The sequence below is a fragment of the Lagopus muta genome, chromosome 1 (genome assembly GCF_023343835.1).
Source record: "Lagopus muta isolate bLagMut1 chromosome 1, bLagMut1 primary, whole genome shotgun sequence".
In the NCBI taxonomy this organism is placed as follows: domain Eukaryota; kingdom Metazoa; phylum Chordata; class Aves; order Galliformes; family Phasianidae; genus Lagopus; species Lagopus muta.
Window position 1 is genome coordinate 106,348,455 of NC_064433.1, and position 14,029 is coordinate 106,362,483.

The 14,029-nt window shown below is 38.6% G+C and overlaps 1 protein-coding gene across 1 annotated transcript in view; it reads left to right on the top strand.

The window, feature by feature from the left end:
* The window catches only part of DYRK1A (dual specificity tyrosine phosphorylation regulated kinase 1A), an 85,049-nt gene that overhangs the window by 49,227 nt on the left and 21,793 nt on the right, over positions 1-14,029 (top strand). Inside the window, exon 3 of the mRNA XM_048934028.1 lies at positions 10,941-11,140. Within this exon, the coding sequence (XP_048789985.1) occupies positions 10,941-11,140 (200 nt within the window). The remainder of the gene's footprint in view (positions 1-10,940; positions 11,141-14,029) is intronic.

Genomic DNA, 14,029 nt, shown 5'->3' on the forward strand with positions numbered 1-14,029 from the left:
GGAGCGTCCGTCGGGCAGCTTAGCGCCGGCGCTCTCCGAAACGCTGTAACCCCTGTTCCCGAGATACGTATCTGTGGATGGTGTGAATATAGAACCAGCTATTTCTGGAATACACACTTGCCTTTAAAAAACGGTGTGTTCACGTTATTTTTTTTTCTTTTCCTCGCAAAAAAGACCCCTCAGCTGTAACTGTGGAGTCTGGGTTTCTTTGGTCTCCATGTCATTCCTGCCTAAGAGCGTGAGGAAATCTAATTTTAAAGCATTTTGTTGTTGTTGAAGTCAGCTTTCCAAATCTGCCCTTCTCCCGTTTGACCCCGGGTTAGCTTGCCTTCAGTCCTGCTCTTCCCAGGGTGAACCCTCTCTCAGGGTTCCTCAGCCGGGCAAGCCGCAGCCTTTCTGCACACAGATGCTCACATCCCTCCTGCCAGCACGTTACTGAATGGAGTAAATCTATCTGCATACATTCCGCATCCTTTTTTGTTGTTGTTTTCTGTCTTCCCCTCACAGATATTAATACATATATGAGGCTTGGTACCACCTAGCACTTAGCAGTAATGGAGGAAATTACTCTTGCTGGCATATTTGTGACATATCCCTGTTGTCAGCAGATCTGGTCGCCCTTGAGTTCAGCTGCAATGGGAATGTTGCCAGAAGTGGTACAACTTGACATTTTTTTTTCTTTGTGCCATGTATTTAATGGAAAACATCCCCACGCAAAAAGTATTTGATTTTCATAAATTCTGATTAATTGGCTGTTAAACACCAAGAGAACATGCAGCATTCTCGTGATGCAGTGCTTAGAGTTGGCCGAACGAGTGTGAGAGCGTTGCTTTAGATGAGCAATAGTCTGCAGTCATTTCCAAGTCAACGTGCCATGAAGACCAGAGCTTGCTGTCAGAGTGACCTGTGATTAAATCCAGTTTTTATTTCGGTGGAGTTTTGTTTTAATTTTTCAGCTGTACTTGATGATTCCTAATGCCTTTAAGAAGCTAAATATCCAAGATATAATGTAATTTGTGTGCACTTGGAGTTGGCTTTTGAGGTCTTATGGAATGTAAGTGTAGGGGTTCCTTTGTAGTGTGTTTAATGGAGTGACTGCATACAACCATGTTGTTTTAAACTTTGTCACCAAATTGCTGTGTTACTGTGACTTATGAGGTATTCTCCCTTTCACTTTTTTATTTACTGAATTTGTCAGTGGTGTTTTTTTTATTCATGTCTGCTTTTCACGGGTTATGCTGGGAACTGATATATAGGTGTGGGCCTTTCACCTAATTAATCCATTTTTCATTGTCTTTATGTCCATGTTATGTAAATGATGGGATTGTCATTAAATTAAGAAACTTATAAACTGTACAGCTGCAGTTATAATTGTGTGAAATTTTAAACACAAGTTTGTGGACGGCAAAAAAGATGTGAATATTAAGGTTGGCTCTTTTTCACCGACATCTGTCCTCTGAAAAACGAATATTTGCTGTTTTGAAGACTTTTAATAAATCTTCTTTCCCAGTTTTTAAGCAAATGTTAGTCTTTTTTTATTAATAATTAATAAAGCATTGATTGCTTAGGTATTCTGATTCGTGTATTTCATTTGGCACAATTAAAATGCCATATTGGGCTGAATCATCAGCCCAGACTTCTTGAATTTGACCTGCGTTTCTCAAACTACACATTCATGATGAAGTGTTGGACAGAGTTGCAATGTGGTAGGAAAACTTCTGGAGAACATATTATTTAAAAAAAAAAAAAAAAGCTTAAATACAAAATATGCCCATGTATATACAGGTATGTGATAGAGAATTTTTCTTCTCTAAATACTAGATTATCCTATCTTTGAGGATCACATGAAGGCATGCGGTCTAAAGGGAGCTTAAAAGTAATGAACCAGACCCCTAGTAATAGAATAAACAAAATGGCTGGACTGAAGCCTCTCATTCACTTCCTCATGTCCATATCATTGCCACTTCGCAGGAAAGCAGACTGCTTTCCTGACCAGAGGGAATGGCTTCAAGCTACGGCAGGGGAGATTCAGGCTGGACATGAGGAAGTATTACTTTTCAGAAAGGGTGGTCAGGCACTGGAATGGACTGCCCAGGGAGGTGGTGGAGTCACCGAGCCTGGGGGTGTTCAAGGAAAGGCTGGATGTTGTGTTGAGGGACATGGTTTAGTGGGAGCTATTGGGAATAGGTGAACGGTTGGACTGGATGATCTTTTAGGTCTTTTCCAACCTTGGTGATTCTATGATTCTTTTTTTTACTATTCAGCAGAAGCATCAGATGAAAATGGCAGGTCTGTAACGAGCAACAAGAAGATGTTGCTTAATGAGTAAGGGTTGCTCTGAGTAAGCTGCAGAGCCTTTTGCCAAGGGATGTTCTAGAGATGCTGAAATGCCAAAAAAAAAAAAAAAAAAAAAATCATAAATCCATAGAGGAGAAGAGTGAAGTATATTATGTTAATAACAAGGATTTGGCTTTATGTAACTCCTGAACTGGAGACTAGAAGAACATGCCTGGCACATACTGCTATATGCTTGCCCTGTTGCTGTCCTCCTGGGTGACTGCTGTTGACAACTGTCAGACAGGATAGTGATTCTGAATGGAACTGTGGTTTGATATGTGGAGGAATTCCATGTTAGTGCCCCATTGTTAGAAAGAACTGTGCTTCTTAGTCCAATATGAAACAAGTACCCCTTTTGCTCAGTTTTGTTTGTGAACAGAAATGAACATCTTTCAGACCTCTCTCATGTGGTTTACTTTTCCTGAATTCTTGAAGCTTCCTATTAAGCTTCTCCTCTGTAGAGCTCTGTAAAGCAGATCTACCTATAGTGTGTGTCTTTATAGAATTCTTTCTATTTATATAAAATCAGAAATATAACGCCATGAAACCTTTTTGTCTTTAACCTGCCTCTCCTTGTTTTTTCTTTAGATAAAATAAATATCAGTCTCATAAGAATACTGCAGAAAGAAAATTATATGGGTACAAAACCAATGGCTGTTATGTAGAATGTATTTACTGATAGTAATAACTCTATTTGGGGGCACAGTCTTAGGCCAGGTTGGATGAAGCCGTGAGGATTTGGTGGGTGGCAGCCATGCCCATGGCAATGGTTCAGGGCTGAGTTCCCTTCAAACCCAAGCTATTTTATAATTCCATGATATTATATTAAATACAATGAAAATAAAATTAGTAGTATGGCAACCTATTCAGTCAGCATTACATTCATTCTCTCTTTTAAACTAAATAAGTTATTAGTGTAGCTAGATAGTATCACGATTGGTTTACATAGAGGCGCTGAGGAAGTATTCTGTTGTTCCTAGCTTCTTCAATTTTCTTCAGTTGAGTGCACACCTAGGTGCAAGCTTCTGGGCTTTGTGGAGGACTGCACATACAGGTTTCATTCTCACCGTGTACTTTTGGAGTGGCAGACTTTCTCAGATGTGTGCTTTTAGGCACACTACTTCTCAAGAATAGACATTGCAGAGTTCTCGTGGAGCTTAGGATTTTGGGGGTTAGAGTTAGCATGCTAATGTTTCCTGTAAATTTTAGCTGAGAATTTTGGTGATCTTGGGCTCCTTCTATGAAAAAATAATTTCACTTTCTTTGTTCTAAAATTCCCAACAGTTTACTCAACGTAATGAAGCAGATTTATAGTGTTGCCGGTGGATTAAATCCTAAGCTTCTCTGTTGTCTTCCATTTAAAGAATTTTATATTTGTGAGTTTTAGAAATTCCCTTCTCTTCACTTGTTGTGGGAGGATTATGGAGAGCATTGGGAATGTAGTCCTAGTTTGATGGTACCAGACTTCTGAGCTGGTTGGGTAGAGGTGTGTACCACAATCTCTCTCAGTCACGGGTCTTAGCCCCACAGCATTTCTAGAGCAGAGTAGAGTTGGTGTCCCATGCAAGTAGAGGTGCAAAAGCAGCAGTGTTTGCGTGTAATTCCTGCCCAAATCCACCTCCTGCCTTAGGTCATCTAGGGCAGAGGATAGCCAGGGCATACATGACACTTTCACAATTAATGAAGCTTCTCCTAGCTTTTCTTTCTCATTTCTTCTGTCAAATATCCAGGCACATGGCAGACGTGTCATGTCAAAGATCTGCAAACTGTTGGGAAAGATGTCACCCAGAAGTAATTTTTTTCCCTTCCTAAACGCTTTGTCTTCTCTGCAGCTTACTCCCTCCATTAGGAAAGAGTGCAAGCAAGAAAATTCTGTGACCTGGGTGCATTGCGAACAGGATTCAATAATGTTCTTGCTTCTAAGTTTAGGACTTAATTTTGCTTTGAGCAAAGGTGGCATTTAGTATTTCTGTACAGGGAAGTTGACTGAATAGTTATTGTAGAATAGCTTCTGAAGGAGCCATTCTTAATAATATAATTCCTCCACAATAATATAGCTCCTCCAGAGGAAGGATATTTATAACGGAGTTGTTTGTTCTGCAGTTGCTGCTGCAGGTAATTTTCCTTTGTTCATTGGGTTCTCTCACAGCCTTCCTCATTCCACAGCAAGCTGAGTTAAATCTGTGTACCCTTGAATCCTCATGTGGTCGTTTTAAATGTACTGCATGAGGACAATAGGCAAAACAGCATTTCAGCAAAGCAGTAGTTCACTTGGAGTTCAGGTTGGCATTTGCTTATTGCTTAAAAATGATTGATACGGACTACAAAATCCCAAGTGCTTGACATTTATTGTGCTTTGGCAGACGTAGGTAGTCTGACTTTTCTTAAATGGGGGGGTTCATTGGAACAGGATGTTCTCAAGATCCAGGGATTTCTCTCTTGCTAATTGTCACTGCCTCTTTTAGGATAACCATTCAGAGGTGGTTGGCTGTTAAAGAAGTACACAGGTCAGTCTTCTCTCTTTTTCAGACCTGTTTCGAAGAGGTGCATTGAATGATAGCTGAGGTAGTAATGATTATTAGTAGAGAACTTTTCCAAGCATGGATTTTAAAGAACAAGATTGAACAGAGTTCTGCAATGAAATTAATTTTGCACTCATCCTGTCCCCTCTTTCCCCCCCAAAAAAAAGTGTTGTGCAGTTTGTCAACTAACACAGTATTCTCTTTGAGGAAACTGATGGCTCTTTTGGCACAGAAAAAAATAATGGGGGGGAATGGGGGCCTTAACTTGTGATGGCACTGCAGAGATTGGAAATGAACAGATTTGAAGTGTGAACCAGCCGTGTGCAGTACTGAGAACTGCCACGTTTGGTCTGTGGTATAGACCCACAAGCTCTTGAACTCAGAATGTGGAAATGAGACTACTGATTGTGGTGAATGATACAGTTCACACTTTTATTCTCTCATGTTTTCTAGCATGTTTTCATTCAACTGTGAACTTATCACCGAGTTGGAATATCTCAGCACATTGCTAAATGACCCAAATAGTAGACAGTAGAGGTAGAATAGGGAAAGGGAGGATGAGGCAGAAGGTAGAGGAGGTAAAAGGACAGTCAAGATCTTTCTGGGGTAAATGCTGAAGAACAGAGAAGAGAGAGTGAAATAGAGAGAAGAAAAGTGCAGAAAGAAAAGAAATAGAGAAAAGAGAGAGTGCAAACACTTAAGATATCCTCCTGAGCTTTTTCTTGGTCAGGCTGAACAGTCCCAGCTCTCTAGCCTCTCCCTGTGGGAGAAATGCTCTGTTCTCTTCACCACATGTGCTGGAGTAAGGATGTAACTGCACCTGGGTTGGGGTGTCAGGATGTCTGTAATTTGTTGATAAGCTGTTAGCTTAGTTGTTCAGACAGCCTCTCTGTATTTAACAGCACCTGTCAGAGGAGGGTACAGGTGTTCATGAAAGCCCATGGGAACAATAATCGTTCGATAAAGATGAACTTATTCCTAGACGTAACAAATCTGAGTGTATACATGGATTGCTCTCTTGACCTTTTTGGTGAGGCTTATTTGGCATTTTACATCTTTGGAGGTTTAGTTCGAACATGTTTGGAGTCCAGAATGTAATTGTTTTCAGCATTAAACGTAGCACTTCTTCCATGCTTACATTTGACCATACTCCACGTTTGGAAAAGGAACATGAAACACTGTGACTATGCATAGCTTTTTGTTACTGTATGAATTTGATATATAATCTCCGGGCTTTTTTTAAAGACAGAAAGTATGCATGATACATTCTGTGTGTAGCCCAAGTAGTGACCATAGGAAAGGCTCCTTCGTGACTTCCAGGCCTGTTAGATATTGGACAGTCTCTCTAGAGAATAGACCTTACAGTGACCCAACCGTAGGGAAGACTTTGGTTGAAGTTTTCATGTTTTTAGACACTAAAGTTAAAAGAACAACATATACAACTTTTTAAAAAAATTGATTTAAAAGTCAGTACTTACTGAACTATGTGTACTATATAAATACTTGGTGTATTCTGTTTCAGAGACAGTGTTGCACTCTCGGGGTGGCACACAGAGCCTCTTACAACTCTTAGCAGTCAATTGGCGGATGTTTGAGCATTGTTTTATTTTAAAAGGACAATACCAGTAATACAGCACACCACTTGGATGTGTTACACGTTTCTGAAGAGGAGGTAACATGGAAATGAGTTACATAGACGTCAAAATGATAAGAACAGATCTGTAGGTGAGGTAGATGATTTAATTTTGAAACTATTGAATTATTTTTTTTTAATGTATAAAATGGTATCAATTTTTCTCCTATTCTAATCAGTTGTAGTTCATGTATTTAATAATTACCCTCTCAAATGTTTTTCTATTTTGAGTTACTAATTTATTTGATAATTGGAAAAGTCATTTGAAATGAACCATTTTGTACAAAGGAATTATTTTTCTTCCTCTCTAAATAAAGAAATATATTCTTGAACTTATTCCCTTTCCAGCATGCTCAAGTACTTCTATGAAGAAATGAGATTTACCTTCTTCCATGTGACAGACCAGTCAATTCTGCAACATCTGTATTTTCAGATAGTTCTGAGTTATAAACCTCATTTGAGGTTATAATTTAAGTTTTTTTTCTATAATCACATTTATGCTATCTATCCCCTTTTAACTTTTTTTTTTTTTTTTTTTTTTTTCTGGTTATCATTACAGTTATTTGCTTGTACAGTGGCTTTGCATTTTTTTGATGCTCACTTCTGTCACTTTTTACTTTCAGGAGACAGTAAATTTACAGCAGATAAAAAGTTACTCATTACGTTTACCTTATGTTATGGGATATGGAACATCAATATGAAGTAGAACGTTCAGAATAGCTTCACTTTGAAGAGCTGTTACATTCATAACTGTAGGTGATATGCACTGCAGGCTGAAATGATTCATCGAATCATAGAGTGGCTTGGATTAGAAGGGACCTTGAGGATCATGAAGCTCCAACCCCCCTGCTACAGGCATGGCCACCAGCCTCCACATTTGATACCAGACCAGGCTGCCCAGGGCCCCATCCAATCTGGCCTTGAAATGAGGGATGCATTCTCTAGTTGGAACCTACTGTCACAACAAGTTCTGATCTAGTCTTGTCATAGGCAAACAAATTATCAACTATGTATTTTTTTTTGCCATTCTCTGACCTAACACATTAGTTAAATCCCATTCTTAAGATGGTTCTACCCACTGCAAATCTGCAGTGTCTTCCTTTGAAGTATTTCATTACTTGGAGATCTTGGCATGCTTTTTTTACTTTCTTGTCACTTTGTTTCCTTCGCAAGTTGCATACTGAAGTGTAGCCATTTCAGGATAGGGCTGGAAAGGAAAACTGATGATCGGATAGAACTTGTTCTTTACCTGTTTGTATCCTGTAGTATGTGTATGATGTGTATGAGCTCCTTTGGAATCTAGTACCCTCATGATGTTAGTAGATTGGTTGATTCTGTAAATGTCTAGAGCTCCAGAAGTTTGGCCATCATAAGTTTTTTGAAACTCATCTGCACACAGAGGCCCCTACTTCTTTGAGTGGCAAGTCAGCCTAACAACAGAGAGGTCAACATTCTGATTCTAGCCTTATTCTTCACTTCTTCCTAATGTTGCTAGCTGCTTCTTGGCTCATGCTAGTATGTTGTGAGATTCTCTTGGGCTTTGTTGTCCTGTGGAAAGATTGCAAGTATCATGGAACAAAGTCTGAAATCTGTCGAGGTCAGGTGTTTTCATCAAGGGTCATATCCTGAACATACTTGCTGTTTGCTGATAGTTAGGACTGGTTTCAGGAAGAGAAACCTGTGGACTTTCAGTGTCTCCATTTCAGTGACAATTAGAAATTGTAAAGGTAGAAATTACTTGGCTACTGATCTTTTAGAGCCAGTAATTACAGTTCTTAAACTTTTGACCCAAATGATTCTTGCTTATTGCAGGATTTTTAATGGTTATATACCATCATATTGACAGGGACTATTAAAATGCCTCTCTCTTTGGCATAAGAACACACTGTACTAACAAGCCAATTTCTACTTGTCTACTTGTCTACCAGACTTCCAGTCATCAGACTGTAGACAAGCTCTCATGTTTTAGGTGTTGCTCTGTAGAACTGATTTACGTTTCTAACAAAGGACAGTGACTTATAAAATTGTTTGCAACAAGAAACTTTTTGATTGGGATATGCTGACATCATTGTTCATGTATAGCTTATCACCAAGCAAATAGGTAACTGCTTGTTAGACATTGAATGTCCGAAAAAGAAAAGTTAAATTGAATGAGTACATTGTCAAACTGTTTCTTTGAGAAACTTTCTTTGTGAATTTACAGTCCAATCACCCTTTCGTAAATCATGGAATTCTTCTTTCTGGGATGCTGCTTTTGAATTAACAGAGTTGATCCATCTGACTGTCTTCAGTTTGGAAGATGCAGAAAGCTAAAGCTGTATCATCACGCTAGTGGAATCAGGAGGGGAAAGGATGTGCCTGCATGGAAAGCTTAAAGCTGATATAAAATTAGCGTTCTTTTGAGGGATAACTATACTTTTCTTCCTCTCTCCTTTTAAAACAAAACAAAAAAACACCAAAAAAGAAAACAAAAAGCTGTGTCCAGTGCGTTCTTCAGTGTATTCTCTGAGTGATGTGATCTTTCGTGTGTGCCAGAAGATACTGTGGATTCAGAATATAAATTAGAACTCCATGCTGTTGGTTTTTTTGTTGTTGTTGTTTTTTTTTTTTTTTTTTGTATGTACACATGAATTCTTTGCTTTTTGGGGGTATGTGCAAATGCAGATATTTTAAAATAAAATTTTAGTTATCTAGTTTGTTAGGTATCTAGTGTGCTATTGTGGAACTGGCCAGGGATAAAAGGGAAAAATAAAACATTTGCTTGCTGCAGCACCCTAGCTGGGGTGTCATGCAGGTGGTGTAGAGGAGGACAGTCACCTTAGTAAACCTGCTAGCTGTGTTTTTGATGCAGCCCAGGATACAATTGGCTTTCTTGGCTGCAGTCACACACTGCTGGGTCATGTTGAGCTTCTCATCAACCAACACCCCCTAAGTCCTTCTCCCCAGGGCTGCTTTAAATCCATTAATTTGCTTGCTTGTATTTGTGCTTGGGATGATCCTAATTCAGGTGCAGGACCTTGCATGTGGCCTTGTTGAACACTGTGAAGCTTGCATGAGAAAAATGATCTTAATTTAATACAACATTTGATTTCATCCCATGTAGTTCTTTGACTTCCCTATTAGTTGCCAAGTCAATGACGTGCTATCATTTTCACCATTTTATTTTTTTCTTAACAAGTGGCAAACTGAACAGTCAGTTATTTTTAAGGAAGTCAAATTGATGTGAGATGTTCGTCAACTGTTTTGTGCTGAATATATTTTCTTGCAGATTTTTTGACTGTAAATGCAATGGAGGTTTCCCTTGCTGGTTAAGGAGTTTGCTTATCTCACATCTTGCTTCTAAATTTAATCCTTACCAATAATCATGCTTTAGATTTTAGATTGAATTTCCACTTGTATTCTTTCAGTGGCACTAGTGGTTTCAGTATGCCTGACTGCTTGTCTCATCGTACTCTCTCTTATGTTGTGCCAGCACGACATCTATTTAGACAGCAAAAAGCAAAAGGATAGGTGTTCTGTGGAACATGCTAAACTTTCATTAACGAAGAAGATGAAATCGTACTTGCATTTTGTCTTCTGCTGTTAGAGAGCAGTAAAAATACAAGATGACTATGAATCAAGTAAATGCCATCTGACATATCTGAAATAACAATTGAGAGATGTTGGATCCATCCCAGTTGGAGGCAGTTTCTATGCCTGTGGGATCTGGCATTTTTAAGTATGCTACGGAACATAATACTTTGGCCATGCAGTTTGCTTTTCTCCTGCAACTTGACACCAGGCATTTTGTTTGTCTCTTGCTTTACATTTGCTTCTTGCAGTCTGATTTCACCTTCCCAAAAGGCATTAATTGAAGTTGCATACTTGCTAACTGTAGCTCCATGAAACTCAACAGTTGGAGTCAGTAAGCTGAGATGAAGCACGGTGTGCGTTGGAAGTTCAAAATGTAGGTTAATGAGCAAACTATTCACAGGAAACCATAGCCACTGACCAAAGAAGATGAGCAGATGAAGCTGGGCACAAGTTGTTCCTTTGGTATCATCAGTTCAAAAAGTTGCTGTTAACAACCTTAAAAGACAGAACCTGAATGCTTTCTTGTCTTTCTTGGGTATCCACACTCAAGTTTCATATGTTTGAAAATAACCCTTGTCAAATTCCAGTTGAGTTAGTACATACAGATGAAGATATTAGAAATGGGATGTTAAGGATAAATATGAATAATTGATTAATGAATAACTTGTCACAGCTGAAATGGAAAGAGGTAATTCAGCTAGATAATCTTAATATGAGAATGATTTCTGGGTTGATTCTGTACAAAAATGTACACATATTAAAATGGTGAAACTATTAGTTTGTTGTATGCTCTGTAGGCTTGGAGGTGGAGACTAACTCAGGTAAATATTTTAAAGCCATTAACTTTACATTAAAAACTCCCATTACCTTTCTAGGAGGAGAGACTTCAGCATGCAAACCTTCATCTGTTCGGCTTGCACCATCGTTTTCATTCCATGCTGCTGGCCTTCAGATGGCTGGACAGATGTCCCATTCGCATCAGCAGTACAGTGATCGTCGGCAGCAGAACATAAATGACCAACAGGTTTCTGCCTCATCATACACTGACCGGATTCAGCAACCTCTAACAAACCAGGTAAGTGACAACAAGAAACTTACTTTAGATGTAGACGTTCTTTCTCTAAGTGCTTTATAGATGTATGAATTACAGGATCAAGGCCAAGGATGAATGGACAAATATGTTTCTGGAAGTTGTTTCCAGATATCTGGTGCATATTTATTGTGATTATTCTACTTATAACATTTTTGAGATGAGAGGGGAGTACAAGATCATTCAGGTCGAGTTGGAGAGAGTCTAATAGTTTTTTTTTCTTTTTTTCCCCTCAATGCTGTTTGATGTTAAAATGTGATTGTTTTAATGATGAGTGTTTTGATGCAGAGTCGCTAGCTAATACAGTTGGAATGTACAGGTTTGTACAAAAAACATATTAGGAAAGGCAAACTACTTATCACTGGGATTCTACTGCTATCAGTTAAAGTGAGCAGAGTTAGGGGTAATGTCTGTGACACTTTTGAGCTGTTATGGTCAGTGTCTCTGGTTCTATCTTCCTGTGTAAAAGATGTCTGTTTCTTTTTTTAAAGAGGTGCTGCCCAGTGGTCACGACTTCAACACAAATGCATCTCAAAGTGTTAAAATCCAGAAGTCTATAAATCATAGCTTCAAAATTTGATGCAGTCTAATGAGACTGCGTTTCATTTAAAGAAGGTGGAGATTGAAGTCTTTTGCTGCCACCAGCTTTAGGTCTGTTCATACCCGTCTTTGGTAGAAAATGTACAGTACCACCAATAGATGTTCTGTTGGTACTGCTTTGTCAGAAGGAGTTTATGCAGAAAAAGATTAGAGAAAATGAGAATATTCAAAGTGCCAGGATATTTGATACTAAGATTTGGAGATTTGTATTGATGAGGGCTCTGTGAAGAGTGGTGAAGTGAACGGAACTGGCAAGGAATGTTTTTATTTCCATGTAAGCCATCCAATAGGAAGAGTAGATCTGGCCATATAAAATAGCATTATCTTAAGAAATCTGCAAAAATATTTTATGAGACTTTTTTTAGGCTAAAGGCCAAAACCTCCACAATGAAGTTAGTGAACCAATCTGCCAATTAAGAAAATTTTTTCGTGTTCCTTAAACCTTTCCAGGGTACTTACCTAAGCATTCTAATCTGGCATCACATCTATGAGCTTTAGTACATGTTAGTGCTTAGTTGTTGTTTATTCAAAAAAGCAATCTGAAGGAACTTTAGGATATATCACCACCTCTTGCTGTTTATGGTGGTAGTGGTTTTTAAATGGTAGGTGAATAATAGAAATCTGAAGAATAGCTTTCAGAGTAGGTGAGAGACCTGTTGACCAAAGAACATAGTCTACCAAGAGGAGTATATGAATGTAGGGAAATAGTTTTGGTTGGTTCTGAGAGGTTAACCCTATGAAGAAATGATCAGCTGGCTACTTCCTGATATGAACAATAAACCTGTCTTTGTAACATTAATATCATTTTAGAATTAGTGTTTTTTTTCCAGTTACGTTCTCCTTTTTTTTTTTTTTTTTTTTTTTCTTCTGCACTGTAGCTTGAGATTTAATATTTTACTGTAACTACATAGCTAAAGTCTTCATAGTTCTTTCCTTAAGCAGCCCTGAGTCATTACTTGTTTATCCTCTGGCTGCATTTAGTTCTGTAGACTTAAACTATGGGCCACTTTTTTGAAATCTTCTGCCTTCTTGTTTTTTATGATTCTTTCCTCTTTTGAGTTTTTGTACTTCTCCCATCAAAATTTCACATAATGAGTTCGGATTATCAGCTTCCAGGTTGGTATGAAGGTTCTCTGTTGGCCTACTGGGAAGTCTCACTGTCTTTTTCCCTTTGCATGGTATCTCTGCTTAAACACATCTGCGAAACCAAATTCAGCTAACATCTTTATGCTAGTGACTCAGATTATCTGCTCTGCACCTTGTCTCTGTGTGAGCAAAAATTTCATTCCTTCTTTCTGGTAGCACTTTTGTAGATGTCTAGCTGTCAGTTCTAGTTCATCATTATTAAAACCTGACTTTTATTCTTATGTCTTTCTATACAAACCATGACCTTCCATTGGTGAAAATTTTGTGCAGTCTTAAATTTCTCCCTTGCTGTGGACACCACTATCTGCTTGCCTTTTGTACAGGATGAAATCTGCGTACTATCTAGGTTTCCATGTCTGCATGATACATACATCTTGCAGATTCTCTCTTTATGGTATTTCTACAGGAACCACTTTTTATTGATTGGTTTGAATGTGCTGCAACTTGTTTCTCTCTGTCTCTGATAAAAGCAGTTCTGCCCTGTACGTGTTGGTTTGGAAAACCTCTCGCAGAGGTCACTGTCTGAACCATCTTCCTGTGGTTGTTCTGTTTCTCTTTTGGAATCCCACTCTCAGCCCTTGATTCTTTTTGTTAAGTGTGTGCCTGTTACTAAAGCCTGTAACATCAAAATAACCTTTCAGTGATGGTGAGCTCTTTAGTAGCAAAGTTAGCATACACCTATGTTTTGAAGTACATCTGCTCAAGGAGATCATGGTTTTTAACTTGGGCAGCAAGTTAAGATTTTAAGATTTTGATTATTTTGGATTTTTAAGAATTTGACTTGCATGAAGAAAAATTATTCTGAGTTAACTAAGGAAGGGGCTGAATCTCTGTTGTAGAGGGCTAAATAGGTGAATCTAATCTCCATAAATGAAGGCAGAAGAAGGAAAAGCAGACCTTTGGCAGATGCAGGAAGTGTAATTGGTAAAGACTACAACTTTTTAATGTAGCGTCCTGCATCCACTTGGACAGAAAAGAAGTTAGGTTTCAGCTTCCCTTTCCCAGAACTTCCTAATGCAATAGAGGTCATGAGCACACCAGACACTTGGGTCTGTTTTGATGCTACCAGTTTCACCCATTGCAGCTCATTTGGTTACACTTGTCTGACAGTGATGGACAGCGAGCTGC